Source organism: Opisthocomus hoazin, chromosome 19, assembly GCF_030867145.1.
Source record: "Opisthocomus hoazin isolate bOpiHoa1 chromosome 19, bOpiHoa1.hap1, whole genome shotgun sequence".
In the NCBI taxonomy this organism is placed as follows: Eukaryota; Metazoa; Chordata; class Aves; order Opisthocomiformes; family Opisthocomidae; genus Opisthocomus; species Opisthocomus hoazin.
In genome coordinates, this window is record NC_134432.1 from 12,503,983 (window position 1) to 12,529,624 (window position 25,642).

A 25,642-nucleotide genomic window follows, 5' to 3' on the forward strand; every position below is an offset into this window, starting at 1 on the left:
GAAAGTGGGGTGCTTCGGACGGTATTAGACTACTACGTGGCGCTTACTGAAAATTGGTTGCTTGAGTCGGTGCTGTGTGGTTGCTGTCATCACGTTTCTAGGGTGAATCTGTGAGGCTCCCTAACCCATAAGTGTTGTTGAGAAATACTAAATAATTCTGTAACCAGCTGTGTTCTTACTCTGACTTTGCTGTTCTCAAGTTTGTTATACCTGAAAGAATATCTAGGGTTTCTGTGAGCCTATGACTTGAAGTTAGTCTGAACTGGAAGATTTTAAACTCTTCCAAGCTGTCAACTGCAGGTCAGGCGCTGCAGCGTAGCAACTTCCCTGCTATCTTTCGTGCTGGAAACAAGAGTGTTGAGAAATGTGCACTCTGCGCGTGTTGGTGGGAGCGCAGTGGCCTGCATTTTTGTGCAGTGAGTTGTATGCTGCCTGTTGAAAGTGATTTTTTTTTCAGTAGTATTTGTGGGATGAAAAGAATTGTTGTCAAGTGCTACAATATTTTCCCCCCCTGCAAAAGTACTTGATTTAATCTAGTTCTGTAGAGGCTTTGTAAGAGAATAGGTAGTTTTCTGCACAAAACAGCAGGACTGAATTGTCACTAGTGACTGGTTACCAAATGTGAATGAAGATGGTTTGAATTGCTCAGTGGATGGATATTTACCTCCCCACCCAAGCAATTTGTGATGCAACTTCAAATGGGATATAGAGGCCGTTACAGCTAACACTTCTCTGGAGGCGATGGCAGAGCTGTCACCGAGCATGTTTAATGTTCTGTGCCTGAACTATACTGATCTGTTACGCGTATGTCAGCTTTTGTACTGTTTCTGGCCATTGCCATAGCCTTTTCTGAGTATTACTTTTGCTTTAAGGGCATGAGGGAGCAGAGGAAAAAAATTGAGTCATCGTTCTTGCGTCATGAGTTGGTACGGCATCCCTAGCTTGACAGTTGAACTCGTGCAAAGTTTAATCTTACACTTAAGACTGGTAATCAGATTTACTAAATTCAGTTCTCGTGAGGGCCATAACACTAAAATTGGGCTGTGGAATACAGTGCTTAGGTATTAATAACTGCATAATTCAGGGCAGGGAAGACTTTTCTCATCAATCACAGTAACTGCATTCCTCAAAGTCACTGGGATGAGAGATGACATAAGAGTAAGAAGTATGGAATAGCTTCGAAAGAAATGACTTGTACGTTGCTTTCGATGTTTGTGCTGGACTTGGGGTTTTTGTGGATGCTTAAATATTTTGAGATGTATCAGAAATTACTTCTTTAGAGTGCTGGAGCTTTGAGATGGTCTGTCCTGCATCTTCTGCACCGTGCCTCAAGCGAGTGGATTAGTCTGTGGGTCGTGGGCGGCGCCTGATCTGTCTGTTGAGGCGGCTGCTCCAAGGCAGGGTGGCTTTTCTTGTGTGGCATTTTGGAGTGGCGGGGAGAGAGAGAGGATGTTTGCTCCCCTTCTGAGTAATGGCATCAGAAAATAAGCAGAGCTGCCTGTACTTTGGACAAAAACGTATTTCTACCAGACTGTCCTTGAGTCTTGTTCTCATTGACGAAATAGCGTCTTGCTTGGTTCTTCCCCTCTCCTGTTCTCCTTGGCAGTCTCATTTTCAGTACAACACAGGCGTTTGCAGCACTTGTTCCCTCTTCGTGTGTGCACTGCAGTTCTTGTAACCTGCCATACGTACTGTCTGAATGCGAATTTCTGGGAATGCTATGGAGAGGAAAGGCTGTGGCTTGGTAAGCCCGTAGCGTGCCATCTTGGGTACCGTGAAAATGGGTGAATATCCTGAGACTTCCTGAGAGTCAACAGGCTGTATGTTTAAAATCTGTTTCTAGTATCAGGCTCTAAATGCTAATTTCTGTGGCGATGGCAGGGGTCTTAAGAGTTATTTTTCTTTATGCCCTCGCTAAGTACTTTTTCAGATGATCCTCAAACAGATTTAGGTCTTTGCAATTGCACTAGTATTTGGCAAAATCACCTGTGACATGAAACTTAAATGGTTGTGGATGGTTTTGCTGCTTCCTACAGAGCTTTGGGGAAATGTCTGTCACGCAAACTTGAGTATTCTGCTGGACGAATGGGAAGGGTAGCAGAAGCACTAGAGTTGTCTGAGGGGTCAGATGACAGCGTTGTTTTATATCCTGCTAATACCTAGAACTGGTGAGTTTATTGATTGCTGTTCTTTTGCAGGACAGCATCGAGAGATTCTTCCTAGAAGCTAGGCCATTTCTCTTGAAAGCTGCATTCTGCAGATACTGTTTTCCGAGTCCTGATGTGCCTAGCAAAGAAGCTTCATGTTTGAAAGTTTTTTGGTATTACACCATTTTTTAAAGGGTGTTAAAGGAATAGGAGGACAGAAGTGCCAAGGTATAGGAAAACATGTATCCCTCACACAACTTTGTGGGTTGTTTGTTTTTCTTGGCTCTGCCGTTGCAATTTGTAGCTCAGGTTTGTGCTGTGTCCTTTAAAGTGTTTGAAGAGCTTGATTTTGGGGAAATCAGGTGCAGAAACAGTTCTGTGGTAGTGATGCTTTTCCCCCAGGTATTTGAGCTTATTAAAATAGATGTGTTGAGTTTAGGTTAAAAAGGGGGGGTGGGGGGCAAAAAATGAAGCCTGACATACAGCAGGACAAAAGCACTGGCTAGCAGTACATTACTCAAGGTCATTTAGTCAGATAAGGGCTAGGTCTGCTTGCTTTTGCTGTATTCTAACTTTCGTGCTTATCTCCATGCTGAACCTGTAGTAGATATTGAGGTTCTCATTTTAAATTGAATATAAGAAGTTAAAATGTATTTGAACTGCTGCGTGTACTTAAAAAGCTCAACTCTTAATTTTGCAGGGTGTTTTTTTCCTGCTGTAGTGAGGTGGCATGTTGTCTGCCTGTAACCTGGTCGCAGCTGGGAGGTTTTAGAGATAAGGGTGCAAGTTTAAATAAAGGAGAAAGAGACCAAAAAAAAAAAAAAAAAAAAAAAAAAAAGGAAAATATCCCAAAAGCTGATAATGTAAAAATTGCTTTGACTCTCTTATTTTGCCCTTTACTTGGAGTGTTCTGTGCCAGGGTGATAATTGTGTGCTAAGCACGAGCAGGGGTTTGCAAAGCTCTCCTGCTCTGGGAGCAGACAGCCTTAGTGCTGGTGACATGTTCATGCACAGCTTTGTGCTTCGCGCTACCCTCTTGTAGACCAGCCTCTGCTGTCCACAGATGTTTTTTTTTCTTTCCCGTGAGTGTGTGGTGTGTGATTTCAGCTCCAAACTATCAGCTAGCAGTTTCCACAGCATACAGATTTTTTTTGAGTAAATAACTACTAACAGAGTTCAGAAAGGGCATGTTATAATCAACTGTTCCAAAACATGCCACGATATGTTACACCTGACACTGTTCCTTTTGGCATATATTTGTAAGTTATTATGTGAAGCTGTTAAGAGATTGTTATGAAATATATTTTTAAATTTATTTTTTGGCATTGAAGTAGTCAGGAAACATCTATACTCTTTGTACCTTCATTAAACATAAGGGGAAAGCATGCGGGCAAAGGGCTGGAACCATGGATGCAATGCAGTTTTCAAGAAAAAAGCAAGGCATCACCTGGCACTCCCTTGGAGTGGACAAGGGGTAGTCTATGTTAATGCTTGCAGAGCCCGATTTCTATGGGCTTATTGGTTTTTGGAGACATTGATGTACAAGATGCTTGTCATCAAAGCTTTGCTACGTGGTCACTGTGCTGCTTCTGCAGGAAGACTTCATTCTGTAGGATCTGGCATTTCTGACACAACAAAGTTGTTGCCTTTCTAAAAGAGGACAGGAGGGAATGGATTGTGAGAAGAAAATAGTCAAGACTTGGAGCCCGTTTCATGGAAGGGACTGAAGAGAATGCTTTCTATTCTCTTTCCAAAAGCAGTGCCCTCAGTCTTTCAAGATTATTTCGAATAGCTTTTTTTCAGTACCCTGTGGTTCTGAATCTTGGGCAGTTCATTCCACTGCAGCAGTCCATAGCACCAACAACGAGAGTTACTGTAGGTGTCTTTCTGTTGCTGTAAAACTCGAATTTTAGAAATACCTTTAGTTATATTTGTCATTTGCCTGTGTCGTCTTTTAAAGACATTTTTACCCATATCTGTGTAAAATGCTCTTTCATCTGTTCCTGTTGCTTATTCTGTGGCAAGATCCCAGTTATAATAGAGTGAGATCAGACTCCTAGTAAAGATCCTATTCAATGGTTTTCTTTTTCCTGGAGAAGGAAGCAAATGCTGTAGAATACACTGTGCTTTGTGTTTCTTCTGCAATTACTTAGTTCTGCACTTGCTTATTATAGCTAAGTACTTTATGTAGGCAAGAGGTGCTGCGAGACTGCAGTCTGCTGTCACTGCAGGGGGTAGTAACTCGGGTGCAGCACTGAAGTAACGCACCGGTACCTTTCCAGAGTGGGCTTGCATCAGTTGGCTTGGAGAGCAGGGGAAAGAGCTCGCTTCTGTCAGCATCCTTCTGCATAGATGTCTCCTAAATGTCATTAGAGATGAGCTTAACTTTTCACTTTTATTAAGTGGTGGTTAGGTGTCTCTCTCACCTAGTCTATTTGCTTACCTTAGTCCCCTTACTGTGATACCTGGAAGTATCCTCCTTGCATCATGGCTTGGCAGGGAATGGCTGTTAGCCCTCTGTAAGGGATGGAAGGAGAGGCACAGACGGCATTAGTCATGTTCGTGCTGTAGGAAATTGAAACTAATTCTGGGCTAATAGTTTGCCCACTGGCTTGTTCTTCGTACAGTAAACACAGGATGATCCAGTCTCTTTGACAAGGCGGTCCCAAACCTGTCCTTATGCTGTGTATTTTCACATTCTTCTCCCTCCGCTCCCCCGCTGATGTGCGGGTGTGCATTTCTATGGATCTGGATATGCACGGATGCAGGAGGAAGCACGTGTCCTCCTACGCAGCTATGGTGGCGGCAGCTTCTGCAGGACAAAGTTGGTGAGCTAGTTTGAGCTCTCTTCTTTGCAAGTTTTAGCTTGCCGGCTGTCCACTGAGTGAACGAACCTGAATCTAATGTTTCAGGAGTAAATATCTGCTTGTGATCAGGAAGAGGAACTGGGTGAATGTGATCTTAATTAAATATTAAAAGCAAGCAGAAAAATGTTTACTTTACAAATGAAGCACTGCTGTCTTGGAGCTGTTACAAAGCCATCTATACAGAAAGTAGCTGAGAGAAGATTGGACTGGGGTAAATGCCTTATTGGAAGAAAGAGTGTTTAGCTGTGGTGGCTGAAACTTCAGGTATGCTAATCATGCTTTTACCCGGTGTTTTTATAGATTGCTGCTAAAATTGGAGATATTCCTCACTTGAATAATTCTACAACACTTGTGGACCCATCAGTCTACGGTTATGGAGTGCAGAAACGGCCCCTGGATGACGGAGGTAAGCTGGCTATGATTAGTCAATCTCATGGATGCACCTCCTGAAATTCATCTGTGGAGGCAGTTGTCTGCTTTAAGGACAGAAATCAATGCATCTTTCTGTGTACAGAAATTTTATACCAGATTCCCTGTGCTGTTTAGTCTTACCTAGATAGCACAGGGCTCCTAGGCGTTAGTATTACGGATGTGAAGCAATTCTTTCTTAGTTCATGAACTTTGGGAATTAGCAAACAAACTCTGTAATTTAAATCTTGTCCAATGGTAGTTGGGGGAGGGAGGAGGATGTGCTTACTGGAACTGTGCTGGAGCCCATATGTAGGTTACCAGATGTACGTAGTAAGGCTGTTCTTCCCTGATGACACTTATTTTCCGAGAGCCAGCAGTGGGTAGGGACAGCATTATGTGTGCTCCTTTCCGTGTGTAGCAGTGGTCGCAGTGCAGTAGCTGAGTTGCTGTCAAGAGTTCTCATGGCTTTGTACATGAATTTTAAGGAGAAAAGGTATTGATGTAAGTTGATGCAAGTTGGAAGGAAACTTCTCTGATTAGGCTTAGCTTTTTTCATAATTATGCTTTGAGAGTTCTTAAATCTCTGAAGCATTTAACACTGGCCACAGCCAAAGAATTATTTTCTGGGTGGGCCGTGTCTGGTAACTGTAATGAGTTAATATTGCATGAAGTGTTACAATTTAAAAATAAGTTACCGGTTTCTTTTCTTTGGTGGGAACAACAAAAATGTTAGAACAGGTGTTTTCTATTTTATGAATCTGATGATGTGCACTGTTACAAGACGTGTTTAAACTGTATTATCTGCTGCTGTATAGATACAAAGAGCTCACCTTTTCCTGTGGTTGGTTATAAAAAAAAAATCCTCTAGTATTTTTACTGGTGCAGGTCGCCCTGCAGAGTGGTTCTCTCCCCCTCAGGTATGTTCAGGATTACTAAGAAGTTAAGCAAAGCTGTTGCCTAGCACTTCATTTTGAAAATTTTTTCTATCTGATACAAAGGCTGAAAATACCGCATGTCTGCTTCTCATTCTGAAAAAAACGTGCTGGAGCACGGGGAGAAGTTTCTTTCATGTGGCTCTGGCTTGTTCACATTACTGTTTTCTGAACACATGCCATGACGCACTGTTCTCTGGTGTTGGCTCTATTTGAGCAAGAGGCTGCTGCTCCTCTGGTTTGGTGTTTTAGGAAAGAATGGGTTTATCTGGGTGAGCCCCTGTGCCTTCTGTCTCGGGCTACAGCATCACTGTCTGAGAAGCCAGAGGCCTGGTATTACTGGTATGTGTTGGTTTCTGCATGGGAAGGCACTCGGCTGTCAAGCAGGCTGTGCAGCATTGAAGAATGCTGAGCAACTTTGAGCTGCGTCCGAATAGCTTAGATAAGTGAAAAAGAACAGAAGTAGCCTTCTAGGAACTAGTCGTTTGTAGCAGTAGTCCTGCCTGTTTCTTTCACTGATTCATCAGGCTGAACTGAGAAATCTGAGCTCTGGACAAAACGTTTTTTTTATGAACTTTTAACACGTGAAATGGTCGTAGCGCTTAATGACAGCGCAGGTTAGACTTTGTACTTAAACTTTTACTGGTGAGCCCTGTTACTTGCTGAGCCTTGTTTGTGTTGACACAAACCGTGTCTATACAGTTGCAGTCTGGGCTGTAAATGTATGTCACTGCTGGTTTCTTGTGATGTGATAGATAACTCCATGGAGCAGGTAGCGTTCCCAGGGGAGCCTTCCAGAGTGGCTGGGCTCCTGATTTTTGTATTGGCAGTCGCTCTGCTGATGTAATGACTACGAGTGTTTGCTCACCCTGTGGTTCAGCACTGAGCCTTGTCTGTAGCTGCCTTTTAAAGTAGCTTCAATGCTGTATTTGTCCTTGGGTTGTTCATATACATCTGTGGGTTTTACAACACTGTCCATCTTCCTTTTCAAAAATCTGATCTGTGAGATCTTAAGGGAGAAATGTTGGAAGTAATATTTTTGAAGGGCTGTAATTTCACAAAGAAACAGGAATTGTCGGGGTAGGAGCAAGGGTTGTATCGCTTCTTTCAGCTTTTCGTCATCTCGGGTTTTATTTCTAACGGCGTTAGTAACTCCAGTACCAAAATACAATTGTGTGGCGAGTTCCCCACCGAACTGCGTAGTCCTGCGCAGCTCTGGAGCTGCATACCAGAACTGCAGCCTGGCGAAGGAACTCCTGAAGCTGCGAGTGCTTCTTGCTCTGGATTTGTTTGTGGTATGAGCCATACCTTAGTCTTAAGCTACCTGCTCTTGCTGCCATGGCGTTAGAAGTCTGTGATGCAGCTTTGGCTTTAAGCATCTAGAAGATGGCAGCTGCTTTTAGCAGGACACTGAAATCGGGAAAGCACTTCCCATTTGGATGATCTTTTAGTTCTCCGGTGGCTGCGAACAAGGGGTGTCGTCGGGACATGCATGCCCACACTGTTCTCCATGTTCTGCTTGTCTGTGAACCAGAGTCTGGAGACATTGCTGTCAAGAAGTGGTTATTTATATTGTTACACATGCTCTAGAAATTTTATAGTGCGGGCATTTGGGTACATTCTTCTGCTCTGGATAGCTTGGAAACAAATCTGGTGGTAAATTTTTTTATTGTTTACCTCTGTGTACTGCGTGTTCGTGGCTGGATATAGATCTCACTGCTTCCTTATCCCTGTGTAGCTGTTAGATAATTACTTCTGTTCCTAATACTCCTGAAAAAATTGGGTCCAGAGGAAGTATTTAAGGTGACAGGAGAACTGTCTGTCTTCCAGGAAAATGTAATTCTGCCTGTCTGTTTTTGTAAGCAGCTGCTGGCGTGGCTGATTGTCAGCTTAGGAAGTGGTCTTAAGACAGGGTGACAGGGTGCTGGTCAAAACAAATTCAGCTGCTTTTAGAGCATTTCCAGGAAGAATAGATTTGTTGTAGTATTGGAAAACAGAATGCGTGAGTGCCTTTTGCACTTCCCTTAACATAACCTTCATCTGAAACGAAGAGCTGCTAGGGTTGGCCCTGGTGACCTGGCCTATTGGTATTAGATGGAGCTTGAGACTGATTATTTCTCTTTTCTGTGACTTCTTTATTTCCCCTTTCTGGAAACAACTTTAAAGTAATCCTGCAAATAGCTATAGTGCAGGGAGGACATCAGGTTTATTTGCACTGCTTGCAGTAAGTCAAAGCCGGCGTTTATCTGACCACTTGCAGCAGTTAATGTGAGGTGAGCGTTAGAGATGGGGTTAGCTCTGAGCTGCACAGAGACCTGCTGGCAGCTGGCTTGTGGCTGGCTGCTCAGGATAGATCCCAGCCCTCCTGTTAATGGCCAGCGGCTGCTTCTGTCCTCCATTCTAATTAATGGGTCCCTCTAATTACCAGCACAATTTAAAAAGTTTATTTAATGCTGAATAATCCTTACAGAAGCAGCCTTCTTGTTCAAAGGAAGCAGGGATCTAGTCTGCTGGAAAGAGACTGGTCGCCAGAACGTTGGCCTTTGTTTGCCCTGTTCTGGACTGCTTTGAAGAATTTTCTAGTGATATACGTAGGATTAAGCAGCAGTGTTGCAGCTGAAGGCTGAGGCATGCTTGGAGACTGGGGAGACAAAGATGGGAGACCTTGGAGAAGCCTCACACCACCCCCCTCTCCACCCCCTGCTTCCCCAAGCCTCTGTGGTGCATCCAGATACAACGATGGCCCGTTTTGGTGAAAAAAAACTGTATTGTCGTAGAGCTGAGGGGCTCAAACACAATGTGATCCTGTTGTACGGAATACTTTATTCTTTTGCTCCAGTATATTTTTGACGAAAATAACGATGGGCAGTAGGAAATCTTACACCTGTCTTACTGCTGCTGAAAGTTGGTAGTGATACTCCTTGACACGTCGGCAGCAGCAGTAGGGCCAGGGCAAAAGTCCAGATCTCTTGGCAAAAGGTTTAGTGTAATACACAAAATGCCATGTTCTTCAAAATGGCAACTTTACAGATCATAATTTTTTAAATAAGGCAGTTTAAGGGAGGAGAAAAAAGCCTGTAAAGATTTGCAGTGAAGACCGACATGAAAATTACTAGGTTTTGACCATTTAGTTAAAGAAAAACCTAGCAATATTTAAGGATGAAGAATTAGGGTAACTAATGTCTTCCTTGTAGCTTTCTAAAATTTGTGATGATCTGATTTTGATTCAAAAGTATGAAGTGCAACCCTGTTCCACTGCTCTCCAGGAGATGCGTCACTCTGATTTTATTCTAGCCATGAAGATATTCTTGACGAGATTGTATATTCCCATCATGCACATTAATTTAGTGGGAGGCACTGCTCTGTTTTATGGGGTGGAAGAAAAATCTACATTTGTTTTGAGTGTCTGTTAGGTAGAATTCAGTTAAGGTGAAGCCTAAAGGAGAGTGAAGAGTTATCAACCAGCAGGTGCCATTAATAGGAAATGGTGCTGATTTTATTCAGTATTTTTCCTGATTTGCAGTAAAATGACTGCAGTTACAGTTAAATTGTACTGAATAGATGTAAAAGGGGGAAATAGTACGTGGCTTGTCAGAGTTCAGCCCCCTCCCTGGCGCGAAGAGGGAGATGGTGGAACAGAACATCAGCTTTTGGTATTGCAGCGAGCGCGGTCTGCCCCAGCCCTGCCTCTCTATTAGTCCCTGTCTTTCAGAGTGAAATGGGCATGTCGGAGGAGTGGACCTTTAGGGAGCTACTTTGTTTCTTCCCCCCACCCCCCCAAAAAAAAAACACAAACAGAATTCATAACTGACGTCCAGTAAATCACTCCCAGTTCTCTCCATCTGCCTTCTGTCTCAGCTCTTGGAGAGGTTCTGTGAGAAACGTGGCAGGAATGATCTCGCACATAAGTTATTGTGGCTTAATTTTTTTAACTGATTTGTACAATAAATAGACAGTAGGGCTGATATCTGCCTGGGGTGGTGAATGGCGTACGGGGTTTGTTTAGTACTTGGAATGGGTTGGAGACATTATGTTACGTATGTCTGAAGCATTATTTCCCCAACTGATTTAACTTCTTGTGCTTGTACAGTTTTCCCTTAAGAAGTTGTCTTTTTCAAGTGTAGGATTGTGTTACAAAATGAAGGCTCTTCCATTCCTTGCGTGAACTTCAGAAGTTGATTATAGGATGTGCATCTGTCTCATAATTTGTGGGCAGCGGCTGCAGTGGAGCAGACTGCTAAGAGAACTGTTATGGTGAATTGAAATGCGAAGCGGGTATTTAAATACAGCCTTGTAGTGTTACCACCACTCTTCCTGGCATCTTGGGATAATGAGTGGCTTGGTCTGTGGCAAGGGCAATCCCATACGACAGCAATAGCCACCAGACATACTGTGCATAGTAAAAATATTCAGAGAACAGTTTGGGGCAACATGGCGAGATTCTGAATTTGGTCGTATTTGCTCAGCTCTGCAGTAGTAGCTTATCAGCTAGAGCAAATATTCCCCATTACATCACCCACCTTTTTCAGCTGCAGTATTGAAAGTTATCAAATTAGAGCTTTTTATATTCAGGGTGAGAATATGCAAAGGCAAATCTAACGGAGTCAATAACGCAGCAGTTGTCTTATCACTGAGCTGGGGAGAGTAATAAAATATATATGCTGTCGATATTTTGGTCCTGAACTACTATGAAGGTATTGACACGCAGCAGAAATACAGTATTGACTCTCTTTGTCTGTTTTATTTGAGTAAAGTGTTTGGCCACAAACTTTATGCATTTTTCTACCGGATTTAGAGAGTGTGGGATGCATCCGCTTTCTAACCTGCCAGCTGATTGCCAGTTTATTTCAGGTCAAAGAATGTGCAGGTTGCTGCAAGGTAGTTTGAAACAGCATCTTTATTATCACAGCTCACATGTTGGCCAGTTTCATTTGTTTCGATGCTTGTGCCCTCCAGGCATGCAATATAATCTTTCAACTGGTTGTTAGGACCAAATGGCCTGGTTTTTAGCTGGTTTGCTGCAGGCAAAGTCCAGTGGGAAGCCCAGCAGGGCATGTGTTCCCACTTTGCATGAGTTGGTCTAATGATATTTTCCCCATTAACATTTGGAAGAAAGATCTAATCTGGTGGGGTTGGGGGGGAGAAATCTGTTTGTGCGTTGTCAGCTGGGGAGATAACTACTGATCATAAATGGACCACCGGCTAACATCGCAGATAGGCCTGGAATGTGTGTGTTCAGTAAAATGTGGTGTGCTTTTTTTAAAAAAGTACTGTTTGGGTGCCACAAGGTTACTTAACAGAGCTATTCCTTTAACAGGTCTCCGTGTAAGCGGGCTCCATGGAGCACAGATAAGAGACACAGAGAGAAGTATGTGCCGAGCGGTGTTTAATGCTTTTTGACTAGACTAAATCTCTGACTCTGCTCAGCTGTGCTTTTTCTTGTAATACGTAGCAGTCTGCTTGAAATTTCTCTGCTCCCGCTCCCTCCCCCCTGTTTTCCCTTTTTTTACTACTTCGGGCTTAATTTGGGAAGGTGGGAGGTTAGTTGCAGGGATTTGGATTTGGGCAGGCAGGATTTTCTCCCATGACTCTCAGCATGGGGAGACGCAGATCAATTCCCTATCCTGTGTTCAGCTGGACACTGGGCTGTGGTGTGTGTTGATCAAGAAATCCCCTCCTGTTTTGTACCACATAACACATTCATTTCAGCCACTGAACCTAAATTACTGTTTTGCTTTTCTTTCTTTTTTGATGAAATGGTAAGAACTCTTTTTCTATAGGGATGAAGTTAGTTTATCCGTGCTAATGCTTTGATTTTTTTCCTTTTTTCTCTCTCTGCCACAGTAGGTAACCAGTTAGGGGCCCTGGTACATCAAAGGTAAGCAGTGGGTTATGTTTTATTATTTATTGATCAATTCTAATTGTTTATTGATCCACCATCTGTAGTAGTGTTAGGAAGTCAGAGGTTGAGAATGTGGAGAAACTGTCAGCTTGGGTTTTCTCCAGGCTGGGGTTTCTACTAACCCTTTAAGGCTGTTTGTTGTGATGAGGAAAGAACAGTCGATGTGAAAGTTGGATTTGGTTCCTGAAAATCCGCAGGCAGAATAAATTCTCTTTTCTCTCTCTTCTCCCTTCCCCTGCTTGAGACTGATTCTTTTTCTCTCCCCCCCCACCCTGGGGGGAGAGGAAAAGTAGAAAAAGCTCTGGCATTTTGACAAAAGTGGGAAGTATTAAATGGGCAGCCAGATTTTTTTTATTTACTTATTTATTTTAGTTTTGCTGGTGTAATATGACCTGGGATGACTACTTTGTCAAAGATGGTTTTCAGAGACTGAAGCAAGTATGAGTTGTTGTGTGGCACATCTTAGCATCTCAAACTAAAGTAAAATTATCGGTTTTTCTCAAATCCTGCTCTTAAGGAGTTGGCTGTCTTGTTTTGTGTAGAAGGGGGAGAGCATTTCTAAAGCTGGGTTTACCTTCAGGCTAGTGTAGTGTGTTTCCATCATAACCAGCTGTTGAGGGCCTCAGCAGAAGGGATGAGCAATATACCTAAAGACTGTAGAACCTTGAATTTTTAATCGTTAGGTTAAAGTTAATGTCCAGCTAGGGCAGTGCAGTGAGGGATGGGCGTTGTTGTCTGCTCTGCTGCTGCCTGCCACCTCTCTTCTGCCGGGAGGGGTGTTCATGCAGGGAACTGGTTAGGCTGAAAAGCCAGAGATGGTTTCTTTCTCGATTTGGTGGTTGGTTTTCTGCTGGGTTAGCCTCTTTGTGCAGCTGCAACCGTTCCTCCAACACAGGGTGGTTAACAAGTGATGCAGGATAGGACATTTTGGCAGCAGACTGGGTGTATTCCAGGTTAAACCAACAGTAATTGTGAACCTCCCTGCTCTGTTGTGGGTATGGATGACACTGTTTGGTTTTGCATCTCTGCTGGTGAGCCTCACGACAGTGGAGAGAGCTTTATCTGCAGGTTGGCTGGTGGAGTCTGATGTGTATCTTATACCTTCCCTAACTGATCTAAAGCAAGAAAAAAAAAGGATGATTTTAATATACCTCACCACAAAACCTGCATTGAACTTCTTATGCAGGTGTTTCATTGCTTTTGAGATCCTGGACGAATTATGTATAATGCATATCTAAATATATGGAGTTTGCAAATCCCATATTCATTGTGTTGTATTTTCTGTGAGACAGAAACAGCTAAGCAAAAAACCATCCAAGGTAATTCCATTCTACCTGACTGTGGTCAGATCTTAGGAAATTGCTTTGGGTGCTGTGTTTTGAGGCAGAGACACACTGAAGAAGTCCAAAGAGCAATAGATAAGGAAGTCTCAAGGTAATGAGACTTCAAAGGATAACTGAAGACAGCTTTTATAAATTCCAAGGAAAAGAGTGATAAGGACAGGCAGTCAAAAAAAAAAATCTGTGAAGATCAGAGGGTACATTCATAGCAGGGTTGGCGTTCGTTAGTGTCTCTTGGCAAGAGCATATCCAGAAGTAGTAGGCAAAGACTGTGGCTTGGATGGTCTAAGTTAAATATTTAAGAAACTTTGTTGTTATTCTGTTAAATCTGTCTGGAGCAAGAGTGACAAAAAGGTTTTTCCATCAGCTCTGTTCAAGATAATGGGGACTAGACTGGAAATGTATCCAGCACAGGAGAAATTAGGTGACTGTGAGAGGTCCCTTCCAAAACTAATGATTTGTGATGGTGAAGTATTGTTTACTTGTGTGTGCAAAAGCCTTATGCTGTGCCTGGTTTCCATGGCTGGGACATAGTTGTCTTCCAAATTGTTCTTTGTAATGATTATTTGATATTTTTTTAATTTTTTTTTTCTTTTTAGGGCTGTAATAACAGAAGAGTTCAAAGTGCCTGATAAAATGGTTGGATTTAGTAAGTACCTTAGATGCTTTTGATTTGTTTCTTGATATGTTTTCTGTGCAGGAATGCTGTTTATTTTGACATGCTCACAAGTTCTTGTGCTTACTAGCCTTGGATAAGCCTTGTCTAGTGCTGTCTTCAAGGGGAGCAGATGAACTGTGTTTAAAATCGGGGTGCAAACTGCATGGAAAAGCTTGGGGTCCCAGTAAGAAGAACAAGATTGTGTGGTACAGGTTACTGAGAGTTTTAGTGATTATCTCCTTTAAATTCCCACTAGCATAGTACATAAATGGATCAAAACTGAATTTATTTCCCCTCATTGAAACATGTAGCTTCTTTTGAGTATGCAAAACTGAGAGTTGAGCGAGGAAAACAACATTTAAATGTTAAAGTAAGAGTTAACTGAAGGCAAGTTACACAGAATTTTATCTCTCTTGTATGTTTGCTGCAGGGAAACACAACCAGCATGCGTTGCTCAGATGAGAATTTTTCCTGTTCTCTTTCAAGCTTGATCCTAATTTCTCTCTGCCTCTTGATGATCATTACTCTTCCTTTCAATGGCACCTCCTGCTGTTGTGTTACTACAGTGATTGCATTGACTCTTCCACTGCTAGATCTCTGTGTATCTCTTCCAATTTGATATATGGAGAGTAAAAAGGAAAATAATAGGCCATGATAATTTACCCCTTAGTGTGTGAAGTTTTGTCCCGACTCTAGAGACACTATAAAACCGTAACTCAAATTCACATGAAGGAAACGCTCGCTCTTCTCCTGCCAGACCTCTTAATTTATCAGTCCTGGTACCAGGCGTGGGGGGGGGGTGTCAGAGGGAAGCTGTAGCTCTGTGAGAAGGCAGCCTGCGTGCTCTGATGGTGCAGCATCTCTGCGTTAAATCTAATCCTGGTGCAGGGGCAGACAGATGCAGGAAGGTGGCAAACCTGCAGCGGAGAGATGCTTCTGTGGGAGCATCTTGAGCCAGGGGTACCTGTTTGACAGTTTTGCTCTTTTTTGCAGCCTGAAAAGGATATGAATGGTGATTGTCACCTAATCTCTCCCCAGCATGTCTTGTGAAACAGCGATTTGCTGACTCCAAGAGTTAAGGGAGATGGGTATTTGTTTTCGCTGAAGGCTTGATAGAGCGTTTCAGTACGTAGTAGTTTTGTCTGGGCGCAGACCAGCCAAACAGCATGTCCTTTGAAAAGAGGTAGTGAAATATGAATTTTAAAGAAATAAAATCAAAAGTCTTTGCTTGCTTTAGTACCCCAGATAACTGGTTTACTGGTTCAGGTTGAACAAGATATACTCTTGTAGCAGCACCCAAACTAGTGCATTATTTCTTGCATGCTAGGTGTTTCCATTCCAGTGCAAGACAGGCTTTTTTGTTTTGTTTTTTCCCCAAGCAAACAGACTAACTTTCAGCAGTATCTTAATGTTTTTCTACTATGATAAATTTGATCATGCTGCAGATGCCTCTTCTGCAATCCTAGAGTCAAACTGTTCCTTTATAGATAGCTGCAGTGGAGTAAAAGGGGGAAGGTGCTCTGCAGTTACTCAGAAAAATGGTATGTTCTGATGTGTTTTGAACTCATTTCAGTAATCGGCAGGGGAGGTGAACAGATCTCACGGATTCAGGCAGAGTCTGGCTGCAAAATTCAAATTGCTCCAGGTAAGAGCCTCTCTGTATGGCAGGTGAACAGATTGTAAATGTTGAAGGATGTTGTGCCCGTTAGATCAGGCACCTTGCCACGCTTATGACATGTTACCAGCGCTAACTGATGTAGTAGGCTAGCATGCGTGGGAGAGCTGTTGGAGGACTGACCTCCCGACTAGCATAGAAAACAGCTTGGAGGTGGTTTGAGGAATGAAATAATTAAGGAAGTGTCTTTAAGCAACAAATGGGTATAGTGCAAATGGACAATACATGTTGCATCGAAAAGATGGGACAGTCCGTTTGCTTTGTGCTGGTGCCTGTTTGCTCTGGGGAAGACTATACTATGGTGCTGTACAGGGAAGCGGTGATGAATGTAATCTGAGGTCTTACCCTTCCCTTTAATTGGTGGGGAAGGCTTTGAAAGAATGCAGATATCCAGCAAATCATTTAAAATATGTTGACCCTGGATGTCTTTGAATTCATTACCGTGCTCTGCATGCAGGAGGGGGGTGCTTCCATTAGTGCTTGACAGTTACTGAAACAGCTGCTGGTTTTTTAATTCCATGTATTAAAAGTTTCCCTCTTGTTTCCGTTGTAGACAGTGGTGGGATGCCGGAGAGGCCCTGTGTACTCACTGGGACGCCAGAGAGCATTGAGTGAGTTCTGATTTCATTTCTTTCCTTTCTCCTTCTCTCTCTTCTCCCTAATGCTGTGCTCTGTCAGTGGTGCTACTTGGTTAGCCACACCAACAAATGTTGGCCTAGAGAAACTTGAGGGTCCCTGGAGCATAGAACCTCTTGGTCTGATGCTTTAAACTGTGCACCTCAAAGGCTTTTTTCCAGTTGTAGTTTGAACCCTCTGCAGAGATTTCCGTGGAGTTCCCTTCCGCAGGGCAAGGTTGCTCTCAGGGCACCTAGGATGCAGTTTTCTGACTGCAACTTTCCAGGATACTGAGCTAAGCTGTTGAAGGGCACCTCTCTTCTCCCCTTTGCTTCCCAACTCCTATTGAGACGACCATCCTTCCAGCTGAAGAAGGGCTGCATGAGGCCTCCAAAGCCTGTCGGTGCCACTCCAGAATAATCTGGAGGTGTTGGAGTTGTTGCAGAGCAGCATGAGGCCCATGGGTGTGCTTGCCTCTGCATTGCTGCCAACAAGAAGCAAAGGACTGAACCAAGTCTTGAATTCTGATCCCTGCATGGTAGAGACACGTGGCCAGCCAGCAGGGATTTCTACTCTTTAGACCTATAGAAACTTTAGGGACAGTGTTTCCTCCTCCCCCTTCCCAGGAGCTGAGTTTGAGACTCTCACAAACCAGTTGAGGACCTCCTGCTGGAACTGGATCCAGGATCCTCAGGCTTACAGGAACACACTTAACATATGGAGCTGCTCTTTCTCTCCCCAGCCTTTGGGTAGGTGGGTTTTTTAAAATCCATCTGGAAATCTTTGAGTTGCATTTGATAGTGAAAATACATGGGCGCAAAGACTCTCTTGTCTAAAGAGAAGACACTCATCATTCTTCCATTCCTAAGAGATCTAGGGGTACTTATATCTCCTTATTCTGCCATAATACTGCAAGCAGTGAGCCAGAATAAATATAATTGACAAGCTCACATTATAGGGCAGGCAATGTGTTCTTGCTGATATTGAAGTGCTTTTCCCCCTTTAGCAAAGGATATGTCAGAACAAGAGCAAAATATTGAAAACCTGGGATGCCTCATGAGATACAGTTGGGGGAAAATGGGGGAGAGGTATAGTTAAGACTTCATGGTTCTGAAATAAGCAGTTAAATGTAGTCAAGTCCAAGGCTGTCTTTAAAAAAAATATAAATGAGTGAAAAAAAAGAAAAGTGAGAATACTCAATTTGTGAAGCAGAGCAAGGTGTTGAGCACATGGAATTGTGCAAAACTTAATTTACTTTTGTGCTAAAATTCTTGTCAAGTTGATTGTTTGAACTATTTTTTCAGGCAACTTGTAGAAAAAGAAAATGAAGTAAAGAAACCAATCTATCAAACTTCTTTATGAAGGGTTTTGTGAGGAGTGTTTCCATTAGTTATATCCAGAGGCAAACTAATAGGGTTAATTTCCAAATGACCCCTCCTCATCTGAAATACGTTGTGTATTAACTGTTGTAGTCTCTATGTTGTCACTAAAAGAACTTTATGTGAATTATGAAGGTAGATAAATAAAACTCTTAAGACTCTTCCAGAAAATTTGAACTGGGCTTCCAGAAATCCCACTTTTTGCCTTGTTTTGTGAGGAAAGTCAAGAGAAAGCAGTGCTCTGATCTGTGTGCAGCCTCAGATCGCCACACCCTGAGCTGTCTTGGGTGAATGTCTGCTTGCAAGAAATGACTTTGTACTGTTTCTTCAGATCACCAGAGAGAAGACAGTCCTCCCAGGGTGCCCAGTATGGCTTCATATGGCTTCCCAGGTGACCTGATAGGAAGTGGAGAGAGGGGAAGGTGCTGCTTTAGACTGAATAGGCAGCTGGTGACTTTTTTCTACCTACTTTGAGAAGGGCTGTGGGAGAAGGGCAGGAGAGGGATGTGTTGATACTAGGAGCCTTCAAGATGAAGGGAAGCCCTGTCAGCTACCTCTGGCGTGCTAAAGATTTTAGAGAAGGTATCTTTAATCTCCCAAATGCTTCTTTGTGTCTGTCTCTTCTCGCCGGGAGTAGAAGAACCCAGTCTTTCACTGGTTGCTTGTGCAGTATCATTGCCTCACTTCGCAGTGTAGCTTCAGTACCTACTGCTTGGGGCAGAGGCTGTGTTAGAACAGTGTTCTGGTGCTGCTGGTAAGAGCAGGCAGAGAAGAGCAAGGCAGTTGCCTGTGACTGATCAGAGAGTGGTTAACCAACATGCTGTGTTAGTATCAGCAGTGTGTGGTTTTTGTCTTGACCTAGAAGGAGAACAGAGCCTGAGTTTTGCCAAATACTGTATACATGTTACAAAAGTTTAGAGAAGTTTAGAACACAGAATGTCTTCATCCAAAATGAACACCCCAAATACTATAGCTCAGCTGTTATGCTTAACTTCCAAAGAGGTCAGAGCATGCTGCTGCTCTTCCTTCTCTCTTCCCCTTTCAAAAATCACACTGCTTATAAGTAATCATGCTAGGAGAAAATATACATCAGAGTTTTAAAAAACATTGTGCTAACTGTGGTTTCCTTCATCTTTTCACTTCTTCTCCTCTCCCCGATCGCTTCCCATTCCGATGGTTCCTGGTCTCTTGGTCACGTGGAACAATGTTGTCTAATGGTTGTTTCCCTCGATTCTTTTCCAAAGACAAGCAAAACGGCTACTGGGGCAGATTGTAGATCGCTGTCGGAACGGACCTGGTTTTCACAACGATGTTGATGGCAACAGTACGATTCAGGAGATTTTGATCCCGGCATCCAAAGTGGGTCTAGTCATCGGCAAAGGAGGTGAAACAATAAAACAGTTGCAGGTGCGCAAGATGCATTTACTTTAGGGCTCTCTTCCCTACTGCAGCTTCTCTAGATCAACAAGAGCGTGCTGGAATGGAGAGCCTTAAATGCTCTAACCTTCTACAGCAGGGACTACTCTTCTGCCTTCAGAGAGCTGGACTCAAATCCTATCTTGTGTTAAAAAAGAAATCGGTTTGGCCCCAGCTACGCATGTAGCGGAGTTTTGCCAGAACTGTGAGAGAAACTCGTGTGCTTTAGATAACATGTGGTGCGTGCTGTTTAGGAGGGGATCCGTGTAGCCTAGAAAAGGCTACCTCTGGTCTGCTGCTGCAGTAGTTTTTAATGCCAGCCATGCTGTTGTAGAGTGCTGTGCTTCTCTTCTGTTGCTGATCTGTGATAAAGCTGGCGTGTGTCTTCCTTTTTTTTCTCATCCCACCCCTTTCTAATTATAAGTGTTGTGTTATGTATAAATCTGTGTTTCTAGACACTCTTTATTTCTTCATCTGGTACAATTATTTTTTAAGAATAGAGGGTTTCAGAAAAGCACCTAGGTCAAAAATGTAGTTTTTTGAATGGTCTGATTAGGCCTCTGTCATCTAATGTTTTTAAAGCTGGTCACTTAACTGTTATATGCAGACAGCTACAGATTTTGGAAAGGGCTGAAAAATCAGTTGTTGAAGTACTCGAGGGGTTCTCTTTTTGCACGGTGTTCAGCTATTTGAGAACTTCAGGAGTAGCACGCTTTCTGGCAGTCCTTTACACTCTAGGACTATTACTGAACTTGTGCTGTAACTACCTGTGAAGAGCTAAAGTAGCGTTCTGTAAAGCTGCTGATTTGACCTACGTAACATTTAGTAACCAAAATGTAGTCCCTTGGCTTAGGGACTCTGCTTAGCAAAGTGCTCTGTGCTTTTTCTTCAGGAGCGAACAGGTGTGAAAATGATCATGATCCAAGATGGTCCATTGCCTACTGGAGCGGATAAACCTCTGCGTATTACAGGAGATGCATTTAAAGTACAGGTATGTAATAAAAGTAAGCAGTTGCCCTAGAGAACAGAGGAAACATTTAAACTTTTGCATGTTTGTGAGCATTTAATGGTGTTGAATCTAACTGTAAACTTAATCATCCTTACTGGTTTTATTTGTTCTGTAAGGTTCGAGTAGAGCAAGTTAAAACACCGGACTAGCAAGTGCTGGCTTGCTTACAGCATAACCTAGGAGCTCTCACTCCACGCAGATGGTAGACATGGGTGGGAGAAGAGCTGAGGAGGAGGGCTTGGAGAAAGTAGCTTTGAAACACTTTCCAGTTTGTGAAGCAAAAATCAGAGCTAAATGTTACTTGAACAAATGGGTTCTTAGAGACTAACTTAACCACATATTTGAGAATGTTTTGTGGAAGGTTCGTTATCTCAGACAGCCAATTGACGCAGGTAATTAAAAATAAACCCATGACAACTCCTGAAACCAAGGGGTTTGCTTAATATTGGTACCTCAGTCTCTTTGTGTCAGGGTTCTACAGACGTGTTCATACCTGCGGTTCAAAGCGAAAACCCATGATCAGCCGGAGACTGGAAGATTGCAGCATGGTGGGAATGCTTGAATTAAAGAACTAAAGTTTAGCAGTGGCGGGCTCCGCTACTCAGCAAGTGCTTTTCATACCTTGCTAAGTACTTAAATCTAGCTTAGCATTCCTGTCTTTAATAAAAATAGTTCTGTTTCATAGGATCTCCCTAATCATAAATTGCTGCAACAGTTGATGTTGCTCAGGGATAGTATGTTTGGGTTGTATTTTTTAAACCTCTAATTGCAAGTGGGATTTTAGATTTAAATGTGGGTTTTTTTCAAAACTGTTATGCTTATTGTGGCACTGTAGATATGCAAAAAGGAGTTTAATGGCAGTCTTACTACTTTTAACCAAATCATACTTTAAGTGCTGCTACTTCCCAGGTGGTTTCTTCTTCCTTGCGAGGTTTGCTGTTGTCACATCTCCTGTGCCGTAAATCATGCCAGGCAATTGTGGAGACTGCGTAGGCTGGAAGACGTTTCAGGCACTTAGAAAAGTTGAGAAAGTTTAGAAAACACTTAAGAAGCTCGATGAATTCTTGGGTTTGGTGGGATTCTCTGGATGCTGCAACAATGTTTCTTAACTCTCTCAAATCGCTGTGAAATCTCTCCATTGCCCTTATTTTTGTCGTGGCATCTCTGAAATGTCTTGAGTTGTTTCGTTCTGTAAGAAGTACCATGGGGGCATGGAAAATATGTAAAAAATGTGAAAGGAGTCAGATTCACCAGTGTCCCTCAAACTTGGAAATAGAACCAACTTGTCAAAAGCTTGACTGGTACTATATAGAAACAAAGGCTTTGGGTTTGACATGTAGGCTTTTTTTAATGATGGCTACTGTTGGTGTGTTTCCAAGGTACACTTTTAGTAGCTGGGCTACATACAAGCCTTGTGAGTGGCCTTGAGGGCTGCAAGTAGGTAGGAAGATTATTCATTTATCTCAGAAAATGTCTTCCTGGATTGCTGCAGACTTGGGCTTAACTTTTCTGAGTGTCAGTAAGCTCACTCCTGCGCACCTGTCTTCTTGGTACGTGCTCCCGAGCTCTTAGTGGATATGCTCTCTTCTGTGCTACCACGGCTTCTATCTTACTCTGTTGGTTTCAATTCCACCTGTTAGGAAAGGGCCTTCCCTTTCTTTAATTTAAAAAACAACCAAACAAAAAAAACATCAAAGATATTTTAAAAGCTAAAGGGCCTTTTTGAAAGACTGAAGGAAGCAATTGCACACAAGAAACTGCCACCTTGCACACTTGGCAGGTTTTGTTTGACATGGAAGATGTCATTGAGAACAGATCTCCATAGACTATGGTAAAAGAAATTCAAAATTGGACTACTATTTCCATTAAGCAGGTGAGGATCGCTTTGCCTGAAGCCTGACCGTTAGCCACTGTTGAGGCCCTAACACCGAGACGGCAAGCAGAATAATTTTAAGCTAACTGTAACTTCTTTCCCCATGTAGCAAGCAAGGGAAATGGTACTGGAGATCATCCGAGAGAAAGATCAGGCAGACTTCCGAGGCGTGCGCAATGATTTCAGTTCTAGAATGGGAGGAGGCAGCATAGAGGTATGTTTTCTTCATGAGTACTCTGCTAACCTCCCTGTGGGATGGGTAGTGGGTGGAAGTCATCAAACTGCACGTGTAACCTGTAAGCTTATTTTTAAATGCATTGTGTTCTCTTGCCAGAAGAGTGAGTCTGGCTGCAAAGAGGAGGAGTTCTTGTGGACTCCCAGATGGCACTTTCTAATTGTCTTTTTAAGCTGCATTCTTGTAGTGCAGAGTTCATTTAGCGGGGAAGGAATTTGTGGCCATATGTTTGTTTTTCTTAAGGGATATAGTTCTGTTGCCTGGAGCTGCCTAACATGGCCTGTCCTCATAGTTAAGAGCATCTCCTTGTAAAATCGGAGTAATCCAGTCTAGTTCTCTGAGCTTTCATACTGCTTTGCCTTTCCCATCAGGTCTCTGTGCCCAGGTTTGCTGTTGGAATTGTGATAGGAAGAAATGGAGAAATGATCAAAAAGATTCAGAATGATGCTGGAGTTAGGATTCAATTTAAACCAGGTTTGTGTGAGGATGGAGAGCCATTACTTTCTGACCAGTGTTCCAGCTTGGGATTGCTAAAGTGAATCTGATCCGAGGTTACAGCAGCTAGGCTTTCCTAATTTGAAGGTGCATTGTGTGTCTTTCTGAAACCCATTTAAATATGAGGTGCTGCTTCCTCGTGCACTTTCTGTTTTGCAGAGAGTAATATTATATACAGCTCATTTGTAGACATTAGATGTCACAACAGTCATGTCTTGAGTGGTAATTGTATGGATATACAAAATAACAATAACACAAAACTTTTTGTTTCCTGTTAAAGAGCTCTCCTTCAGGACATTAAAGCCTTTGGGGATCAGGAGTTGATTAATTCTAAGTTACTTTCTCTGGGTCCTTGGCTGTCTGATCACCTATCAAAGCTGCCTTTGTCCTCCTAAAATTATATCAGTCTCTTTCATGGCTTTTTGACATTTGAAAGTGTTGTTCCTCTGCGATGTGGGTTGGGTTTTGTCTTCTTTCCGTCCATAGAAGAGGGGCTGAAAGCAGAGGGAAGAGGTAGCTCTTGGAGTAGTTACTTCTGTGAAAATGCTTCTAGCAATGGTGGTGCTAGAAGGAAGCTTTTGTTGGCGAGTGGATGTTGTCTCTGTTTAATTTAGTCTTTGCCGTCTCTCTTCACAGATGATGGGATTAGTTCTGAAAGAGTCGCACAGGTCATGGGGCTTCCCGATAGGTGTCAACACGCAGCACACATCATCAGTGAGCTCATTCTCACAGCACAGGTGGGTTCTGGAGGCTGCTGGGAGGAAAATGCATATATCTGAATGTAGTCTGCTGGGTGGATGGATGCCACCAGCTGAAGAACAGCAGTATTAAATTTTCCCGCTGGTAGACCACACATGCTGCTGCCCAGGACAGAGCTGCTAGGCTTTTTGTTTGTCTGTTTATTTGGGTTTTTTAATATGATATGGGCTGACTGAGCTATGGGAAGGTCTCCTATCCTCAGGCAGTATTGTGAGGCCTCACTGTAGCTCCACAGTTACCCCACCTGTTCTGTTGTCCTTCTGTTATTTGGAAATGGTGACCTGGTGAAATGGAGTCCAGCACTAGTGTGAGGCTGTGACTGCAGGCTCTGCTCAGCAGGGCTGAGTAACGATCAGACAGCAGAGCACTGACAGTGCTCAGTGATGCCTCCTCTTCAGGCTCCAGTCCCCTGGTCTGGTGGCTGTGGGAGGCAGGAGAAGGCAGTGAATGCTCACGTATGCAGGCACTGTGCTCTAGGAAAGACACCAACATACTGCATTGCCCAAGAGGGAGAAGTACAAAGATGGGTGAAGTAGTAGGGCAGACTCATGAAGGAGTTGTGTATCCCCTTTGTAGTATGAAAGTAAAGATGTTAGACCATTCCAGACCAGATACCTGAGCATAATTTCTCCATCAAGGGTAGGTCTTAGTATCTTCTAGCCCTGAGATCTGGTTTGAATACTTGATTTCATAATTTTTTTAATAATCCACTTAAGTTTTGAGGTCTGTCTCTGACTGCCCATGGCCTTTGCTTTTGGAGAAATCAGTTACCCAAGACAGGCATGTCCTTTAAGTGTCTTTGAACTTAAAAGCTTCCTTTGGAAGTTTTGGAGAACGTGCATTTCAGCAGAGTAATTCCAGCAGTTCTTTAAAGAACGACGCTTGAAAGGGTTTGGAAGCAACTTCTGTGTGTGTCAGTGCCAAGGTCTATTGGCTGTTCTGAGGAAAGCCCCCATCACAAACTAAAAGTCCAAGTCCTTGAGTAGTTGATGTTTGTTTATAGGTTTGTTTCAGCAGATACAAAGGCACGCATTTAAAAAATATAAATATCTTCCTGAGTCAGGAAAGCGACTGTAACCTATGTTACTTGGCATTTCTTTTAAAGTGCTTCAAAATCTTGAATGTGAAACTGAAGTCCAAGAATATCTTAATTCAGTGCCATTGATTATAATGCAATTTAACTTGCCTGGCTTTATTTTATTCTTAATGTACATCAGGGCCAGGAAAAAAACACTGATACAAATTTTTTGCCTTCCAAGGAACGAGATGGCTTTGGAGGTTTGGCTGTCGCCCGAGGAAGAGGTCGTGGCCGTGGAGACTGGAGCGTTGGAACACCTGGGGGCATGCAGGAAATTACCTACACGGTGCCAGCCGATAAGTGTGGTCTCGTTATAGGCAAAGGTAGGTCCAGTGACAGGAAATACTAGAGCTTGCAATCTTTCTCTGTCGGGATGGTCGCGTTCTTGCTGCCTGACGGTGAGGCTTTGGAGTTTTCTGTAATTGCAGGTATTTAGTGCCCGGTGAATGGAGCATAGGAGTAAGCTGTAAGCGCTCATGGTTGTTTTCTTTGTGGTGCTCTCACTCATAATTGTACTCTCCAGGCCCTTGTTCACAATATGTAAGAGAGGCTCTTCATGCAGAGCTGTCAAGAAAGCTTGTTATAACAAGCAGCTGGCTGAGAAAAGGCAGGTTCATTTGTGGATTCTTTTTATAGAGAATTCGTTTAAAGGACAGTTTATCAGGGATAAGCAGAACAGTCATTTCGTCATGCTGGATTTCTGTGGATGCCATGTGATAAAATGGCAGGTCTCTGAATGTGCTAATAACAGTAGCTGCTTCCAGCTACATACCTGAAGTGTCTGATGAATAAAGCGAAGTAGCAGGGTTTGCATGTGTCTGAGCCTGTCGCAGAGCAGGCTGGTGCACCTC

General features: G+C 43.0%; 1 protein-coding gene across 4 annotated transcripts in view; it reads left to right on the forward strand.

The window, feature by feature from the left end:
- FUBP3 (far upstream element binding protein 3) overlaps positions 1–25,642 on the forward strand; it is a 40,528-nt gene that overhangs the window by 1,594 nt on the left and 13,292 nt on the right. For 3 of the 4 annotated variants that reach the window (XM_075439466.1, XM_075439469.1, XM_075439468.1), the window contains exons 2-13: positions 5,315–5,420; positions 11,675–11,725; positions 12,202–12,235; positions 14,199–14,248; positions 15,831–15,902; positions 16,486–16,543; positions 19,171–19,333; positions 20,235–20,333; positions 22,334–22,438; positions 22,831–22,933; positions 23,591–23,691; positions 24,973–25,114. In XM_075439466.1, coding sequence (XP_075295581.1) covers positions 5,315–5,420; positions 11,675–11,725; positions 12,202–12,235; positions 14,199–14,248; positions 15,831–15,902; positions 16,486–16,543; positions 19,171–19,333; positions 20,235–20,333; positions 22,334–22,438; positions 22,831–22,933; positions 23,591–23,691; positions 24,973–25,114 — 1,084 coding nt within the window. The remainder of the gene's footprint in view (positions 1–5,314; positions 5,421–11,674; positions 11,726–12,201; positions 12,236–14,198; positions 14,249–15,830; positions 15,903–16,485; positions 16,544–19,170; positions 19,334–20,234; positions 20,334–22,333; positions 22,439–22,830; positions 22,934–23,590; positions 23,692–24,972; positions 25,115–25,642) is intronic. The other variant, XM_075439467.1, reaches the window with a different exon arrangement.